The sequence below is a fragment of the Hemicordylus capensis genome, chromosome 4 (genome assembly GCF_027244095.1).
Source record: "Hemicordylus capensis ecotype Gifberg chromosome 4, rHemCap1.1.pri, whole genome shotgun sequence".
Classification (NCBI taxonomy): domain Eukaryota; kingdom Metazoa; phylum Chordata; class Lepidosauria; order Squamata; family Cordylidae; genus Hemicordylus; species Hemicordylus capensis.
Window position 1 is genome coordinate 183117376 of NC_069660.1, and position 20128 is coordinate 183137503.

At 42.2% G+C, this 20128-nt stretch overlaps 1 protein-coding gene across 4 annotated transcripts in view; it reads right to left on the reverse strand.

Annotated features, from left to right (window-relative positions):
• CTNNAL1 (catenin alpha like 1) overlaps positions 1 to 20128 on the reverse strand; it is a 76873-nt gene that overhangs the window by 24486 nt on the left and 32259 nt on the right. For all 4 annotated transcript variants that reach the window (XM_053243875.1, XM_053243876.1, XM_053243874.1 and 1 more), the window contains exons 5-11: positions 18124 to 18213; positions 17667 to 17837; positions 15307 to 15507; positions 8304 to 8390; positions 6027 to 6185; positions 4571 to 4663; positions 3174 to 3324 (exon numbers count right to left, since the gene is read on the reverse strand). In XM_053243875.1, coding sequence (XP_053099850.1) covers positions 3174 to 3324; positions 4571 to 4663; positions 6027 to 6185; positions 8304 to 8390; positions 15307 to 15507; positions 17667 to 17837; positions 18124 to 18213 — 952 coding nt within the window. The remainder of the gene's footprint in view (positions 1 to 3173; positions 3325 to 4570; positions 4664 to 6026; positions 6186 to 8303; positions 8391 to 15306; positions 15508 to 17666; positions 17838 to 18123; positions 18214 to 20128) is intronic.

The following is a 20128-nucleotide window of genomic DNA, read 5'->3' on the forward strand; positions in this document are numbered from 1 at the left end:
CATGATTCACTTCCTTTTGATTGGGAGCTACTGAGTTTAGTGAGGGAAACACCATCTCTGTGAAAAGAGCCGGACGGTTCTCAGTTGCTATAGACATTTAAAAGTAAGAGCTAAGTAAGAACTACAGAGAAATGACAATTCTAACGTAGAATCTCATTCTATGAGTCAAAATTAATTTCATCCAGTTAAAATCAGAGCTCATGAGTTAATGGGACTGAAATTAATGTGACCTCTTCAACTAAAGCAGTTTCAGGACTGAAGTGTTACTGTCAAATAACAGAACCAAAGCCTCAAAAGGAAAAAGCAGAAACTCACATCCAATCAACTTCTTGTGCTTTTAAAGATAGGAATAAGTTTCCCCATGTTCTTGCTCACTAAGCTTTGTCAACAAGCACTTAATTAATGCTCCTTAATCAGCACTTCTAAATTTCAAAGTTTTCATATATTAGATTAAGAGTCTGACACAGGATAATCAGGAAGAAATATCAATTTCCCTCCATCAAAGTGGAACTGGAGAAAGTCCTTCCATTTTCCAAGGGTCAGAAAACGCTTAACGACAAATGGCTTTCTCCTACAACACACCAGGAGGGTTAGATAATACCCACTTGTTTGTCTGTTTTAAATAAATTTGTTTATTAAATATTTATGCACCTTCACGTAGCAAAGCCTAATGCACCATATACTTCAGTTAGTACTCACTTTTTCTTTAAAGCCAAGTCGACACTAATCCATGTCTCTGTAGAGCAGTGGTTCCCAACCAGGGTTCCTTCAGATGTTGCTGAACTACAACTCCCATCATCCCTAGCCATAATAAATTGTAGCTGGGGATGCTGGGAGTTGTAGTTCAGCAACATCTAGAGGAACCCAGGTTGGGAACCATTGCTGTAGAGCGTGGGTAGGCTTTCTATTAAACATCCAACAGGGCTCGCTCTCTCTTCCAACCCAGACTGGTTCAGCCACTATGCTAAGAATGCTATGGAACTCTATTGTGGAGAACTTAAATGGAAGCATAATTAAGATTCCTGCTCCTTTAGTAATTGTGTAAGAGGGAGAATTCTCAGGTGCCAATTGTTCTTCAGCTGGAGCACTGTGGGAAAGCTAAACCTGCTGAAATTCTTTCTTCTACCCAAGCAGCACAGGAACACTGCCCTACAGCAAACATAGAAGGAAACCTGCTTCCACATGTTTATATGGGTGAAGATCTAAAGCAGAAGTTGCAGCAGGTTATCCTCCCACTTCCAGTGAAAATTCAGCTTCCACAAGGCTTCATAATTTACATGACAGACACACATACTAGTGGATCAAGTGAAACGGTTGCAAAAAAAGAAAAGTGTATCTGAACGGAACATGCTGAGGCCCACCTTTTTATAACTGCTTCCTCAGTCTGCACCCTAAGCATGTACCAGCAGAAGACACACGTGGAAGCTCAGATTGTGATTCACCACTGGGCCCACCTTATTCATTTTGGACTGAGGCTCTTACATAGACAATTTTGTCTTTATAGGACATAGTCCAAAACAAGTCAGTACAGGAAATAGGTCCTGGCCCTATTAATGGCAATGTAGCAGAGATCAGGGAGGATAAATAGCAGGATGCGTACAGTCCTTCCCTTTGTCACACTGAAAAGACTTTATAATTTAAAAGCTACCATTATATGTCCAATTTTGTCCGATGTCAACTCCAATCCCCACCCCCACCCAAATGAGTATTTTCCATAAAATACACAACCGAATCAATACATCAATATTATGTTTCTATAACATAGAGTGGCACAATTGGGGGGGGGAGAAATCCTGCACAAAACTAAAATGTCAAAGAGAAACCCTTTTGACAAAAATTAAATTATGCTTAGAAAGAGAAGTTAGTTTATGTTCTTGACAAATAATCACATTGCCTCAGGCAATGACATTGAGAGACAGATTTTCTCTTTTACAGTTTGTTTTCTACATGCTGTACAAATACCAGGTGACTTACCAACCACAGAAAATAGGCCAAAAGTTGTGTAGGGTCATCAGAGAGATCCCATCCAAGTAGAAAGGATAGCAGTTTAAAAATCAAATAGCTACATTCACTACATTGTGAAGCGAACAGAATGAGAACAGATAGTACAGAAATAAAGGATGTTTGTTTTTTGCAAGAACAGCAGAGCTTTTAGGTTAGACTGAAAGAAGGCCTCTTTACAACTTCCTCACACACGCACATCCCCAAACTTGTTTAAACTACTTTGTCTTACTAAGAACTCCCTGAACTTAATGCTCAAAAATGTATTGCTTCACCTTCATAGAAAACAAAACTTGCAGAATAGCTTACACAGTATAAATTTTATTCCTTCAAAACAGTGGCTTTTAAAATAGGAACTCTGGAGCTCTTTCAAAGCTTATCAGGATGCTTCCAATGAAAAGATCAGTAAAAGCAGTCAGGCTGCTTGAAAAGACCTTTCCTGCAACATTCAGCCAAAGGAGACTGTGGGGTGCATTCTACAGCATACTCCTAGTTCACAAAGAACTGCTGGGCCCCAGAACTGAAAATGCACCCCAGAATCCCAAAGTGCAGGGATTCAATGGCTGAGAAGAAGGGCTTTCCCCAGTTTTAAAACCACTGCAGAAAGGATTCCTTGAAGTAGGTTATTTGAAAACTAAAATTCTAAAAGCATAAACTGCAGCCTTGGCATAATTAGGCAAGATCATGCCAATCTCAAACAGTCCCCCAATGCTGAAAAAACCCCTAATGACATTAGAATTACACAGGCCCAGCATGACACTTGTCTTCCTGAAAAACAAGAGATGAGATGGATTCAAAGCTATTACCTGGACACTAAGCGCTGCTTTGTGCTGTACACAGTATTACAAGTTTGCTGGTGTTTGCTCCGCTAATAAGCATGATGGCAAGCTAATAAGCATCATGTGCCAGGAAGTCACAGCCAATTGCAGCTTTCTGTCACATGCCCACCATAAGCCACCAAGTGTTTGGGGCTGTATATCTATCCTCTACACTTCTAGGTTGCCATCTATTGACCTGAGGCCTTTTATTTTGTTTTCTTATCAAGGACATCATTTAGATCTTCAAATCCATCTTACACAGCAGATCAAGTACTCAGAATATGCGTGTGCTGTAAACTGGTAGCTTGTATTTAAGAACAGTAGGTTGTCTGTATCTAAGAACAGCCTTCTCACCTCGTCTTCCTTCAAACACATCACTGATTTCTCTTAAGAGCAGGGACATGTCACTCAGCTGGGATTCCCAAGCTTCACAGAACACATCCAAATTTTCTTTTGCAATCTTACTAGAAGGATGCAATGTCAGGGTTTCTGCAGCAGAAATTATCTGAAGGGAACAAAGCAGATCTTGCATGTAACATGAAATTGCTAATCAGCATCCACCCCCAGAGGCAAAGAATAAATAGCCTCTCATTTGTGTTAAGAGGGGCTGGCATAGCATTTGCTTAGCAAAGCCTTACAAACACTAAGGGCTTTCTCTGGGAGCATTTTGTGCAAAATCATTCTGAACAAACAGCTCTCTTAGTGGAGTAAATTGAGGAAAAACCTCTTTAGCTTTATTATTAATCATAAGGAGTGCAATTCCAATGAGGCTTCAAAAATTATTATTAATTTAGGTAATACTGCTACACAGGCAAAAGGTTTGCTGAAATTAGTGGAACCTCAGTAAGAAAAGACATTACCATCCTGCAACTGTGGAATATTGCAGATGTGGATCTATCAGTTGTTCTACCTGAACCTTACTGCAGCCGTGGAATAGAGATTACTAAAAGTGATACCTTTTATTAAAAGGTATTATTAAAGATAATAATTATTAACTTCATGAGTACTTTGTAGCAGAATGGCTTCAGGACAAAAACAACATGTTTGTCCTGAAGCCATTGTGCTACAAAGTAATCATGAAGTTAATACTTATCTTCAAACATGGGATTCACAAGGATATCCAAACACTTCTTCCAAAGCCTAGTTTACTTTTTCCACTGCAGTTTTGATACATGTGATAGAATACAGGTAGAAATTCAATATTTCGTTGGTAGAGCACTTGCATGGATAATGTTCCAGTGCCAGTTGCCATCATCTCCAGTTAAAGGACCTGTAACAAGGCTTGGAAAGATCTGTGCAACGTTCTGGAGAGCTGCTGCCGATCAGGGCAAACAATAACAGGACCAATGGAAATGGCAGATTCAAATGTGCCATCCAGGTCCAATGCAGATGTAATGCTGGTTCCCTTTTAAACTATGGTTTGCAAATCAGGAGCAAACCTTGGGTATATGTACTCCCTTTCCCTCCTCTCTGGAGAGAATACCCATGTAAGTCTCTGTTATCCATGGTTTAGTTACATTAGCGCCGATGCTATGCATGAATAATGCTCAATCATTTTTGTGATGGAGAAAAATCCGTGGCAGACTTTTCAACTATTGCCAATTGTCAGATACAAAACTGTATGGTAGTACAGTGCCATGCCTTCTATTGTGCTGTGTCTGAAGGATCATGCATCCTAAGGACATGCCCACAAGTGTCAGTAAAACCTGACAGCCTCTCATTCAATGTGGCACAGTAAAAATTAAACATACCTGAGGCCCAGTAACATAAAAAGTGTTTTCAGCATGTAGACAAGTAATTTCTAGTGGCTCTGTTCCAGAGACATGCCTCAGTAAATGGCACAACTAAGAAAGAAAGCAGAAAAACACTAACTCGTTACGGAACTGTTAAAGAACAAAGTCTAACATTATATTATAAGGTCGTTCACAAGACCATTGGGGCTGAGGAGCACTGGGGGGAAGGCAGGATTCTACCTGCCTTCCCCTTACGCGATCTTCTCTTCAGGGTACTGCTGCTCACACATCCACATCACTCGTGCAGCTACAGTCACCTGACATGGGATCAGGAGGAGGAAGTCCTCACATCCCACAGTGCACCACGCAGGCAGCAGAGAGGCCGCCTGCTGCAGTGCAGCAGGGCTCCTCTCCCTGGTCATGCTGCAGTCGGGGCTCTATGGTGAGCATTTGCAAAGTCCCGATGGTGCACATGACCAAAACATGAGGTAGGACAGACTCCTTTTCCATCCTAACTCACTTTTTGCCTGGGTAGTAGATCTGGGCTACCCAGGGCTGCAGTTACTGGGTCTGGAGACCTCTCGGTCTCCCAGATGACACGGGCTGTTTGGGTAGGAGGGATGCTACACAAGCAGCCTGTGTCGTGTGAATAACCGTTATGTGTGCAAAATTCAAGCTTCTAGAATTAAAACAACAAATCCAGAAATACAGGGTGCAATTTGATATCTGACAGAAAACCTAGATCTCTGCTGATCGAGGGAAGGGTGCCTAACTCTTACACCACACATCATTGCTTCCCTGAATTTGCATCCAATTCTTTCTTTCTCAGCCACAACAAATGTGCCTGGGAATGTTTTAGCTGTTCATTGGAAATCTAGGATACATGTTTATTTCGGCCTGTTAACATGTTTAACATTATCCCACTGAAATAAATGGGACTAGAAGTTTGACTGGATAGGGCTCATAGTTGTTTTGAGTTTATTAAACATGCATTGTGTTGATCCTAGTAAAGACCTGGTCAGCAACTAGTTTTCCTTTAAGATCATTTTGAGGAATCTCAACCTCCCAAAATGGCCGCCAGCAAAGATCGCCATCTCATGTACCACTCTTTATTTTGCAGCTCGGCTGGCAGCTGAGGTGCCATATGGCACTCCCCAGGGAGCATCCATTACACTAGTGGTGTGGATGGAAACTGCTGTGCTAATGTATTTCTTCACTTCCAGTGGTAGTACAGGCAGTTAAGACCCAGCCAAATACAGGCATACCTGGGTGCTACAATACTGCACAGTCTAACAGCCCTGCAAATGATGATCACCAGTGCTGAAATTTTAATAAAAAACCTGCATGAATTTCATGCATCCCAAATAAGCTGCATCCCAAAATAAGCAGGTGGCTTTGATGCACAATTATTTGGGTATTTTTGAACCCTTTTATCTTGCAACAAAGAAAATTGAAGAACATGGCACCAACATACTTCAATCAACTGTTCTTTCTGCTCAGAGAGCTTGCAGCTATGTTCTGCCACAGCTTCTATATTTCCTTCTGCTCCACAGATTTTCAGCGCTTTCAAAACCAGGTGATCCGAATGATATTTTATCAGTTCTGCTGCAACAGATGTTGCTGCACTGTGGAGCTTTGGTATTGGAAAGAAAAACAAAAACACAGAAGGTTACTACATCAGCTGACTTGTGACAAGCAACAACTCCCTCCAGATGACTGGAAAATATACACAAAAGCTGGTATCCTCCGCCACCCCCTCTTAAACTACAAATGATTAATAAGGTATGTGTGGGTGGGCAAGACAGTGCTTTGTTTTGGTGGTTTGCAAGGCTGGGTTAATATAATGAACAACACAGAACATCAGAAGTAGCAGAATTGAAATAGAGAAGGATGGGGGAGGCAAAAATGTCTCACAAGATGTCTACCGAAACTATCTGAACAGCACATGGATCTAGTCTCAAGTGGCTCCCAGAGCAAGCATCCAAAAATGCTGGAGCAAGGTTCTTGGAACAAGGGGCAGCATCCAGACCTTTAGTGAAACTGCTGCTTCGGCAAATTTCTTCTGTTCAGATAAGGGAGCACTTCCTTCATGTAAATGGTCTTTGCAAAAGCAGAAGGATCCCATGTGTGAGTCCACTGACAGAAACCCATTCAGCTAGAAGTCTGGAGGCTGCCAGTGTCTTTTGTCCAGGAACTTGCTGCTCAGTCCCCTTCCAAATGATGAAAAAGTATGAGAATTGTTGGTCCAATATACCAAGAGATCTACTCATGCATAAGCACTTACATCAGTCGTATCATTTGGCTGGTATTGTCCTTAGTCACAAACCGGGGTGCATCTCTTATAGTGCAGAAACTTACAGAATGTCCTTTTGGGCACAGAGAGCAGCTTCTTGAGAATGCAAAGGTTTGCTTGAATGTGATAGGCAATGCCTACAAATGTCTGAGAAGTGGCTGGACAAATTTTCTAGTTCAGGGCAAAGTATCTGTGCTCTGCATAGCTCCTAGCAAAACCAGAATAAATTATAGCAGCACAATCCTTGCCTTATTTACCCTTGCAAAACAAAAAAAATGTATACAGGTTACAAAATTTAGATTACCTTTGACATAAAAACTCTTTTCAGTGTGGAATACATTACACTTCCTCAAAAGTAATTCTTCTGCTGCTCTTTGCTGGTATAAACTGCTTGCCTACAAAGAGTAGGGAAAGAGTTCCAAATTGTGGTGATGGGAGGGGAGACGGGGACAACTTGTTTCTCCTCCCAGGAAGCAACTGAGTAATATGAACACAACAAAATGAACAACAAAGCACAATCAAAAATGTGCCAAATAATTCGACCGCAGGATAATTTTTTAATCCAAGCTGCATACTCAGTCTATATCAGCCTGACCAATAGGCCCAGCAGTTCATGAAAATACAGTGGGGGAAAACCACTCTGTCCATTCCTGCACCTGACATGTGCCTTCCCATACTCAGATCAAATCTCTTCCAGTCTGCTTAGGCAAAGCTTGTGTGTACAGAAGTAGACACTGGTGCAGAGGTTGAATGCTGTATTGACACCTGCCTCAGCCATGAATTCACAGCATTGCTTGAGCAAGTAATCATCAATTTCAGTTCTCCCACTGTAGAGAGGAACAGACCAGTCAATTTCCTAGGTTTATCAGGAGGAAATATAAGGCAAGGATTGTGCTTCTACTCTACCACTTGGATTTTTCCTTTCTGGATGAAATGCCAAGCTCATGTTTACACCTTTCATCATGGCACAATACTGACAATTCTATTTGCCAAATCCTCATGCCAAAAAGGAATAAAACAGGGTCAAAGGTAACACTTATCTCTAAGCTAATGTTTTTTTCATTTCCCATACTCACATCCTGGCTCTCCTTTTTAGGTAAGTCCAGAGCAGCTTATATGGGGCTCTCAGAGATCTCCCAGAGCAGATCTGCACCCAGATTCAATAATGTGAATGCATAAGGTGCTCCCAGACAACTTGATGGGTCACAAAGCACAGGACGTGGACTATGAATCTGAATCACAATATGACAAATTCTGAAAAATTTACTGAATAACTTGTCTTCTTGCCTATGGACTTCTATTCTTTAAGAAAACTTCTAGGTAAAAAAGGCTTGACTGGCAGATCCAATTAGAGCTGATCAGCTCTCTGCTGAGCCAAGTATTTATTCTGCAAAAGTTACACAGATTAAATCTTAAGAAACTCCAAAACTTATACAGTTTGTATTGAAGTGCACTTACTTCTCTCTGAAGCTCGTTTATGCATTGAGACATTTTTAGTATGGCTATTTCCAAGTCCTCTGTGATATCTTTTTTCTTCTGACTTTGCTGCAGAGACAAAATTCCCAACCCCACAAAACAGATCATCTCAGGCAGTTCTAACAAAGAAATTTAAAATGCAAACTCTGGGGAGCATTCAGATCTGTATTTCCACAAAGAACATTCCGTTTGCATAAGGGGAAGGGAAATTTTTACTAATCCCGCCCCATTACCCTCTGCAGTCTCTTCTGCCCTTTGAAAACATGTCCAAGTGGGTCCCCCAGTTCCTAGAATTTCCAGAGGGCACAGAGAGCTACAGAAGGATGGGAGGGGGGTTTCAGTTAAAATGACCCTCCCCCACTTTCACACGCAGAAGAATTCCACTCACGCAACTACTAGTCTGGATGCTACCTAGTATTTTTACAGTAAAGCCGTGATTCTATGCACACTTACATAGTTTGAAGCCTATGCTGAAGGAGGAGGAGCAGACCTAAGAAGGTAAGCAAGCTTTTCTTAAGAAGGGGGGGGGGGGCACCTACTCCTCCACCTAAAACAAACAAACAGGAGGTAAGGGACATTTTGAGGGATTGCTTTCTCTTTAGAAGAAACATCCCAGTTCGTGTCCCTGTGTTCGTTCATTTGTTTTTTGCCAGGGCTTGCTTTTGTTAGGACTTGTTTTGGAGGCTGTATGGCTTTAAGTTTGTGTTTCTCTCTCTTGCCTGGAGAGACAGTGGGAGTAGCCAGCTAGGGTTGAACTGAGTCAGGAGGGGCCATATTCCTGACGAGACACATTCTTGTTCAGTTTGAAGCCTATTCTCTATATAAGAGCCAGAGAACTTAGCAAACAGAACTCAGTGAACAGGGATTAGCAAATAGAGTCACTGAAGTTTTGTGTGGAGTTTATCAGGGAAGTGTGCGGGGGGGGGGACTCGAAGGGAGGCCACTTGATCACAAGGAACCCAGCAGGAAGTAGTACAGTAAGTACTACTTCCTCTTTAATATTATCAGGAATTTAAATTGTTGAATAGCTGACAAATACAGCTAAGATCTAACTTTCAAATAAAGAATCTCCAGATAGTCTAAGCAGCCGGCAAAACCAGTTATGAAGATAGAAAGCCAGCAGGGAAGGGAGTGCTTCCCAGTGCACTGCACAGTGTTGCATGTATGATTATTTGTTCGATGGCAGAAGTCACAGGTGTGTGCTCAGTGCAAGGGGCTCCATGCACTCAGGGAACAAGTTTGTTCCCTCAAAGCCAAGTTGGTGCATCTGGAGAAGCTCAGAGACTTAGACTGGTACATGGATGAGACCTTCAGAGATGTGACAGAGGCATCCTACTCCCAGGCTGATGGCTACTCTACTGTCAGGGACAATGAAGGTCTCAGGGAAGGAGAACATTATTCTGCAAAAGAGGGAAATGCTCCCTGAGAAGGGATATCTTCCATGAATTATGAACCCATATCCTCTTGCACAGGGGATACTCCTCGGGGGGTGGGAGACTCCTAATATTCATTCATTCATTCATTTATTCATTCAATTTCTATACCACCCTTCCAAAAATGGCTCAGGGCGGTTTACACAAGAAATAATAAACAAATACAATGGATCCTTGTCCCCGAAGGGCTCACAATCTAAAAAGAAACACAAGATAAGACACCAGCAACAGTCACTGCAGGTACTGTGCTGGGGGAGGATAGGGCCATTTACTCTCTGCCTGCTAAATAAAGAGAATCACCACATTAAAAAGTGCCTCTTTGCCAAGTTAGCGGGGTAACTTGGTAACAGGTAGTAGTGGGAGATTTGATCATTAGGGGTATAGAGAGATGAGTCTGTGACCCTCGTATAGACTGCACAATGACTTGCCTGCGTGGTGCAAAGGCTGCGGATGTCACATGTTGTCTAGATAGGCAGTGCTGGGAAGGAGTCAGTTGTTGTGGTGCATGCTGGCACCAACAATGTTAGAAAATGTAAACAAGAGGTCCTAGAAGCAAAATTTAGGCTGCTAGGTAGCAGATTGAAGTTCAGGACCCCCAAGGTAGCATTCTCGGAAGTGCTACCTGTTCCACACACAGGGCTAGCAAGACAGGCAGAGCTGAGCGGTTTCAATGTGTGAATAAGACGGTGGTGCTGGGAGGAGGGGTTTAGATTAGTTAGGCACTGGGATACATTTTGAGACTAGACGAGTCTGTACAAAAGGGATGGGCTCCGCTTGAACCAAGATGGAATAAAATAAAGAAGGTCGCAGAGCAGCTTTTAAAATGACACCGGGGGGGGGGGGGTAGATGACAGTTGCTGGGCAGGATCCTGTTCGGCAAATACCATCCCTTAAGTGTAAATGATTCAGATAAACCAGAAGGAGACAGAGCAGATCCAAATAAAAAGCAGGCAGAAGGATGTGCTAGGCAGTCAGAGATCAAATGACCTAAAGAGAAATAGCATACACCAGGTAAAAGATTCAGCATATAGGTGCTTATATGCCAATGCCAGAAGTTTCCGAGCCAAGAAGAGCGAGCTGGAGTGCTTGGTTGCTAATGAAAACATAGATATATTGGGCATAACGGAAACCTGGTTGAACAGTGAGAACCAGTGGACACACTGTTATTCCTGCATATAAACGCTATAGAAAGAACAGGGAGGGGCGCCTTGGAGGCAGAGTAGCATTGTATATTAAAGAAGGGATAGAATCTAACAGAAAACCTAGGAAGACTGGAGTCCTCCACAGAAACTCTGTGGGTGGCAATACAAGGCCTGAAAGAAAATATGCGACTAGGGACATGCTATTGCCCTTCTAATAAAAATGCTGACAGTTGCAGAAGGAAATCAGGGAGATGTCAAAGACAGACAGAGCTGTAATAATGGGTGACTTCAATTACCCATACATAGATTTAGTAAACTCACAGTTAATTAATGACAAAGAGGCCAAATTTCTAGACACGCAGAATGACTGTGCAATTGGTCATGGAACCAATCAGAGGGAAGGCGACCTTGGATTTAATCCTGAGTGGTGTACAGGACCTGGTGCGAGATGTCACTGTCATAGACCCTTTAGGGAACAGTGACTACAATGTGATCAAATTCAGCATACATACGGGGAGAGAATCGCCAAGGAAGTCTAAAAAAGACACTTTGAATTTCAGAAGAGGAAACTTCTCTACAATGAGGAATTTGGTGTGGGGGGGGGGGGATGAAAGGGCAAGTCAGGAGTGTCACTTCGCTCCAGAATGCATGGAGTTTATTTAAAACCACAATAATAGAAGCCAGTTAGAATGTATACCAAGAAGAAGAAAAAGTACCACCAAGTCAGGGAGAATGCCAGCATGGCTAACAAGTAAAGTCAAGGGGGAAAGTATAACGGGGAAGAAGACTTCCTTCAGAAACTGGAAGGCCTGCCCAATTGATGAGAACAGAAAGGAACACAAATTCTGGCAAAAGAAATGCAAGAAGATAATAAGGGGCAAAAAGAGAGTTTGAGCAACATTTAGCTAAAAGCATCAAGGGAAATAACAAAAACTTCTTTAAATACACCAGAAGCAGGAAACCTGCCAGGGAGGTGGTTGGACCATTAGATGATGAGGGAGTGAAAGGGATTATTAAGGAGGATATGGAGATTACAGAAAAGCTAAATGAGTTCCTTGCATCTGTCTTCACAGCAGAGGATATTGAGTGTATACCTGTGCCTGAACTGAGCTTTCCAGGGACAGAGGCTAAAGAACTGAGTCAGACAGAGGTGAGAGACAAAGTTCTAAACTGTATGGAAAATTTAAAAATTAACAAATTTGGCATCCACCCAAGAATCCTTTAAAAACTCAAATGTGAAATTGCCAATTCCTTGAAAAAATATATAACTTATCCATACAATCAGGCTCTGTACCGGAGGACTGGGATGTAGCCAATGTAACACTGATTTTCAAAAAGGAATCCAGGGGGTATACCGGAAATTACAGGCTGGTTTGCTTAACTTCTGTTGTAAGCAAATTGAAGGAAAACATTCTCAAGGATAAAATTGTTAAGCATGATGGAGAACCAGCATGGCTTCTACAAAGGGAAATCTTGCTTCACTAAACTTTTGAATTCTTTAAGAATGACAACAGGTATGTGGACGAAGGTGAACCAGTTGACATAATATACCTGGACTTCCAAAAAGCTTTCAACAAAGTTCCTCATCAAAGACCCTTGAGAAAACTTAGCAGTCATGGGATAAGGGGACAGGTTCATGTGTTGATTGATAACTGGTTGAAGGACAGGAAACACAGGGTAGGAATAAATGGACAATTCTCTAAATGGAGGTAAGTAAGAAGTGGGGTCCCCCAGGTATTGCTACTGGAACCAGTGCTCTTTAACTTGTACATAAATGATCTAGAAGTAAGGGTAAGCAGCGAGGTGGCCAAATTTGCAGATGATACCAAACTCTTTTAGGTAGTGAAATCCAACAGAGATTGTGAGGGGCTTCAAAAGGATCTCTCCAAACTGGGGGAGCGGGCGACAAGATTTCAAATTCAGTTCAATGTTAGCAACTGTAAAGTGATACAAATAGGGCCAAAAAACCCAAACTTCACATATACGTGGATGGTAACTGAGCTGTCAGGGATGGATCAGGAGAGGGATTGGGGTCATGGTGTACAGCTTGTTGAAAATGTCGACTCGATGTGCAGCAGCTGTGAAAAAGGCTAATTCCATGCTTGGAATCATTAGAAAGGGGTTTGAAAATAAATCTGCTAATATTATAATGCCCCTGTATACAACTATGATGCAGCCACATTTGGAGTACTGCGTACAGTTCAGGTTGCCTGCTCTTAAGAAGGACATTGTGGAACTGGAAAAGGTGCAGAAGAGGGCAACCAAGATGATCAGGGGCCTGGAGCACCTTCCTTAAGAGCCAAGGCTGCAACACCTGGGGCTTTTTAGTTTAGAAAAAAGATGACTGCGAGGAGACATGATAGAGGTCTATGAAATCATGCATGGCGTGGAGAAAGTGGAGAGAGAGGAATTTTTCTCCCTCTTGCACAACACTAGAATCAGGGGTCATCCCATGAAACTAATTGCCAAGAAACTTAGGGTGGACAGAAGGAAGTACTTTTTTCACACAACACATACTCAACATATCAAATTCTCTGCCACAAGATGTGGTGACAGTCAATAGCCTAGATGGCTTTAAGAGAGGTCTAAATGAATTCATGGAGGACAGGTCTATCAATGGCTACTAGTCTGAGGACTATAGGCCAGCTCCAGCCTCAGAAGCAACATGCCTCTAAATACCTGTTGCATGGGAGTAGAAGTTGGAGAGAGGGCATGCTCTCTTCTTGCCTGTGGACTTTCAGAGGCATCTGATGGGCTACTGTGTGAAACAGGATGGTGGAAAAGATACATCTTGGGCCTGATCTAGCAGGGCTTCTCTTATGTACTTGAATGCCGGTCCCACTGCTCAAAGTGAGACTCGGTTCAGAGTGAACATGCCTAGGATACAACAGTGTAAGTTCGATTTTTCAAGTCTGCTTTTGCTTCTGGGATTAATGATGCATAACAATCCATTTTGTTTCTATTGAACAGGAAATTATTATTGAGCCCCAGTCAAATGAAGAGGAATCTGCACTAGTGTAAACCCCAATTCTGCAACTATTTCACATACGTCAGTGTGGCATGGTAAACATGCCCAGTGTGGCTCAATGGGCATCCCTGGTTGCTTTCTCTCAGCCTCAATTACTTCACACCATAGTTATGAAGATGCACTGGTGGAGGGGTGTGTGTGTGTGTGTGTGTGTGTGTGTGTGTGTGTGTGTACACGTATGTATGTACGTACACACACACACACACACACACACACACACACACACACACACCCCTCCACCAGTGTATCTACACAACTATGCTCTGTGTGTGGTGGGGGAAACAGACCAAGCATGCTCACTGGAGGAGTGATGGCACAGAAATATGATGAAGGAAGAAAAAAGGGGTTCCTGTGTGAACAGATTGCTCATCTTGAACAAGGGTTGTCCCATTCCATTACAGTATCGAGGAAAGCTCCATATTTGCAATGCTGATGCACTTATGGAGCTTTCTCCAGCACTCATGAATCAGCTGGAGGAAATGGCTTGGGGGAGACAATTGCAATGAAGTGGCAAGTGTGGGAGGGGCGCTTAACCTCTTCTTCCTCCTTTGTCCCCAAGAAGTCCCATCCATCTCACACACTTCAGCAGATGTGGATTGGGAAACATGCTTATACCAGGATAACTTGCAGTTCCACTCTCTGGATTGTGGTATTAGGGTGTGTCCACACATCATTCTATGGACACTATGCGATCTCACTGCCCAACCAAGTGAGAATGAAGATAGGGCAACTCAATTCACAACCAGAGAAAAGTGTAATCAGCTTTTTGGCATCTGAAGGGTTTTTTGCAGAGCAATAACCAATTTTCACTCAATGGTACAGCATATACACACAAAAGCCAAACAGTAAGGTAGGACGCTTCAGGAAGTGGAGAGAAACAGAACCAATTTTTATTTCTTATACTTCTATCCTGCTCTTACATGGGGCTCCCAGGCAGTGTTCTCTCTAACTTTTCTCATTTGTGTGAGGAATGAGCTTTGTTTGGGCGGCAGTATCAAGGCAGTGTGTGCGCACATGCATTCAGAGTGGGGCCTTCCAGATTCAACCTGAGCGGGATCTGAAATGAACTGAGTGGACATCCAGATACTTGATGTGCACCCCTTAGAAGGAACACTGCTCCCAGGGGTCTCCCATCCAAGGAGACTGATCAGATCCACACCTGCTTAGCTTCAACAATGCTGCAGCATCATGTGCACCATTCGCTCAGCCAACCTTAACATATGGCAAGCATTATAATTACATTCATGGAGTTTGTTATGCAGCTACAGGATGTTAGTGGTGTTATCATATAAACCCATGTAAATTGACATTGAAGTGTATTTCTTTCCAAACAGATGAAGTAATAGGTATTGCTGGCGGGGGGCGGGGGGGTGGAATCTTACAGCATACATCCACGCTGACACCAGCTGCTCCAGTTCCATCTTTGCTTGCTTGGACAACTCCAAGATGCGCTCTCTATTTTCATGGCTAGTATAAGCAGAATCAGTGAAATCCTCTGTGTGTTCAAGGACAACACGCAGCATTGCCCGAAGATTCTCCTTTGACAGAAGATAAAGGTTCTCTCGCAAACCTTCCACTTTATTCTGAGAGGGGAATGAAAACATGAAGTCTTCAAAAAGCAAAAGGTAAATGATCGTGGCTAGTCTAGATAGTGGCTAAGTTGTGAATTATAAAGTCCTCAGTTCAAATCCTGCATCTCATGAAATCATTAGGTGCCTTAGGCAAGTCAGCTTTCTTAGCCTTCTCATCTGCTATAAGCAAGTAATACTGACCTTGTTAAGAATTAATAATATAATAATAATATATATGAAGCATTCTGAATTCATTAAAATGCTATATACACCCCAATTTATAAGATTTTATCCTGCCTAACTTCCTTGTACTGAAGTCTCATAGAATCTTGTGTTAACACAGGTGGCATCCAAGATAATACTGAGTATTAATCTCCCATAATGTAATTTTACATAGATACACAAATGCAAATCAATTACGTCACTGAATTTTTGCAACCTGTACAGCAACATGAGAATACACATCCCTAAGGTGGCACAGATGAAGAGCCAAGTCCGAAACACAAGGAATATGCACATCTGTCCCGTCTCCACACCCAGTAAGGACATGCAATTCAGATTTATGCGTTACAGGATTTGAACTTGGGATAGCTAGTGTTAGAACTGATTTAGACATGGAGCAATCCATATAGCTGTTCTGTGTAAAACAATATCTTAACCATATAAGCAATGCAACACACTAGAAGACGTCTGTGCAAAACAGGTCCCCAAGTGATTCAGTTTTTGCAATACAATATCTAATCCCCCTGCTCCCTCAAATAAAGAGGTTGGGACTGCATGGTTGAAATCAGCCAAACCACATAGTATAGCGTTTGTATTAAAAGAAATTAATAATAATAATAATAATAATAATTATTATTATTATTATTATTATTATTATTATTATTATTATTAAAAGAAATGTGTGCATAATCACATTTCATGAGTGATTATGCACACAAGCAACCCTACCCTCGTTAGGGAAGCCCTACCTGGGTAAGGCTGTATGTGTGCAGAGCTGGGATCGAGCTCAATCCTGGTGTTGCCTCCCGCGCAAGCCTGGGTTTTGTACCCGGACTTTTACTTGGGTTAAAGTGCACAAGTGCACCCTTTACCCCAGGTACAGTCGTGTGTATGCACAGGCTGCACATAGCCCGAGCATACAGAGTTGGGAGCCTAGAGAACCCAACTCCCGGGGCAAATCCCCCAATGCACGGTGCTTGTTGTGCAGTGCATTGTGGGATTCCTGGAGACAGGGACAACAAATCCCAGCTTCCAGAGATCCATACTGTTCTGTGCAGTGCGGATTGTGTGGGCACACAGTGGCGCACCAAAGAGGACTTCAAGGATCGTCTGGAGGGAAGGTAGGTCCAATCTCTGCCACCTCCCCACCCCCGGCTGCCTGCCTGTGCCCCCACCTGCCCGGTAGTGAGAATAGCTTTAATCAATCCTAAAGCCTGCCATCCCAGTAATAATGATTTTAATCCAAAGTATCTTTTAATCTAAAAATATACATTCTTAGTGGAAGGGGGAGCGGCAAACAGCTATTTCAATACAACATAACTCATTAGTAGTATCTTCTGTTCAAAACATATTATAAGTCTCTCTTTCCACAACAGCTTTGAGTTTGTTCAAATGTGCTATGTGTGAGCCCAGAAAACGTGCAATAAAATCATTAACAGCAAAAATAAAGTGTGATTATGTGAAAGAACATCTAGAGTTCTGCAATCAGATATCCTTTCATTCAAATTTAGGGAATATATCTAATTTGTACAATCACAGATCCTTAATATATAGTGGATGCTTAGTGTCATTACAGTTTCATAGCACTATCCAGAAAAGGAACCAGGAATTTAGAGAGTGTCCCCTATTTTCAAAATGTTGATCCGAATGCTTTTTTTAAATCTTAGTATCAGCAATCTAAGCAGCTAGACACCAATATTTGGTTGCCCAAAGGCTTAAAGTACCCACACACAGAATTACATGATGTTTTTCATGTATCTCTCTAAAGCAGGCTGGAATGTGAACTAAACTATACTGAAAAGGAACTAAAATGTCAGAAAGGCATTTGAAAGTTCTGTTGTCCTTTATCCAAGTACACAGAAATTGGCTTCCTGCATATATTCATGTGTGTGCAATTCATCCTGGGATTTAAACTACAGATTCAAAACAAAAAATTGCTTTGTCCTCACCTTGAATTCCTTGATACCAGCATAGATGCTCACCGGGCCTGGTTCATTCTCTCCACTGGGCCGAGAGTCTGTTACAATCTCTATTACCTGCCCCAAAGAGACTCTCATTCTGTGGAACACAGCTCCTTTGTTTATACGTGCAGATTCACAGTCAGGATGCCTTAGACAGGTCTTGGAAATAAATAAATAAAATTATCCTGATGTGTCTGTGCTGTCTTCTGAGATAAATGCTTAGATGCTACACCCCGCCTCAAGCCAAATAGGCGAGGATGATTATCTTTCCCAACAATTAGTCATCTATTGCATTTGTCAACATTTCTAGCACTGCCCTTTGGAAAGCCCTCCAGCCTCCCTATGTCTGACTGATGTTGCTTCAGTCATTTTCTTCCCATGTGTTGCTGGAGCGAAGAAGCTCCCGATTTTGCTTTGCTAATGATGAACAGAGAAAATGAGTTACCTTGGAAGCAGTAAGAAGCATCATGGTACATTTCTCAAGAACAGCCCTAGCAGCTGCCATCTTAGCCTTTTTCTTTTCATCTTTCAGATCCTAAAAGAAAAGAAAATGAACACACTCCTGGAGGACAGTAAGTAGAATTTAGCTGCTTACATACAGACTCCTGTAAGAATCTCTTTTCTAACAAAAAAACCAGAACAAAACCAGGAAGTTTAAGGGATAGGGAAACCAGGTTGCCCTACTTTGCTGTAGTACAACACAAAAGCAATCCAACCCCTAAAAGACTGAAGAGCAGTAGTTCACTTTCGGGTGCCCATGTGAACCTCTACAAAATCTTACTTCAACAACAGAAGAGTCACAAGCAGAAATTCTCATCTAGTAACACGACTTCAGGAGCTGAAGAGTTTAAGAGAAACTCCAAATATGAATATCAATGATGACAGTACTATAATGAGAGTATCATCTATTTTGAGGGCCTTTTATCTCACTCTAATTATTACTTTTCCAAGTGTCTAAGTTTTGCATTCTCATTCTTCAAAATGGTCTTTCCATTTATAGATGTTTAGCAGAGATGTGAGGTGGAAATTTTTCTATGGAAAGTTTCCCAAATGGAAATGTGTCCCATTCTTAATATTTCATGGAAAAATTTCCATTTCTAAAACCTCACTGGCCAACATTCAGACTAGCGCTATGCATGTGCAGCATATGAGTTCCCAACTACCGCTGTGCTGTTGCTTGAACAGGAAAAGGGGTGATTTTGGCCAATCTCTCCCTCCCTCTGAAGCCCACTGCACATCACTAAAATATGTCCTTGAGGGAAGCACAACCTCAGGGACATATTTGAACTGGACACGCATCTGCAAAACATCATTAGTGTGTTTTCCTTCCATTCACAGCTTTGGATCCCAGCCAATATTTTCAAGAATGGTTTTACTTTATATAGAAGTTCCTTTGGAACTCTTCTTTCCAAATTCCTTCAGATGCTGGATGAATGTCTATTTCCCGGTGCTTAAACAGACTGTCTCATGCCTATGTTGCCTTCTTATTGAAGGTGATAAAGGTGGGGAGCATTTACAATTAAATTAGGCAGCCTCCGAAAAAGTTGATAAGGTTTATACATTAAACAACCGCGCCTTTCATTGAGAAAATCCCAAGGCGGCTAGAAAATCCCATATATATGCTTAACCCTAGAGATACCTAGCGAGAGAAAATCTATCAACATTAAATCAACTCGATTGTTCATACTCTACAGAATTTCCAATGAAAAAAACATACACTTAAAACTTTGCAATATCATTTCAAATAGTCTACTCAATTCAATGCAAAACCAACCAGTAATCTAATGCTCTGCACTTCAGTCCCAGCTGCTCCTCTGCAAATGCCATTACCGAATCACCAATGACCCTCTATTTACCATCAGCGTTCTGCCTCTTGGAAGATTTGTGCCGTTAGTCGATAATAATATGAGGGTGGATGACACATTTAAGTTTAAAGATGCTGTGGCTTCTCTATGGTAAATACAGAGAGCCTCAATCTTTCACAATAAAGGCCTCAGTCTTTCACAGATTGATCTATCTATTCAAGAAAACACACATCCCTCAGTTAAGGGGAGATGGCTCAAGCAAAAGCAAGAGACTGAAACAGGCACTGAACTGTTATTTTTTATACTGTAAATATTTTTTTAAACATAGGAGACTGCACTTATCACATAGTCAAGCTATTCCCACGATCAGGCGAAATCAGGCTAGGGGAGCCTAGCCCGATTTCACCTGATCGTGGGAACCACCGGGCTCGCAGGCGGTTAACCCACCAAACCACCCCTCCCCTTAAACTGGGTTTGCGAAGTGAGCACTCTGCAAACCCGGTTTTTTTTCTCATGAGTTGCCACGGCGTGGCTCCTCATGAGAAGACCACTGACTGGGAGGCTGAAAAGCAGCCTCCCGGCTCGGGGGTCTCTCCAGCATGCCCTGTGTGCTCGCACAGGGCATGCTGGAGCTTCCAGGGGCCA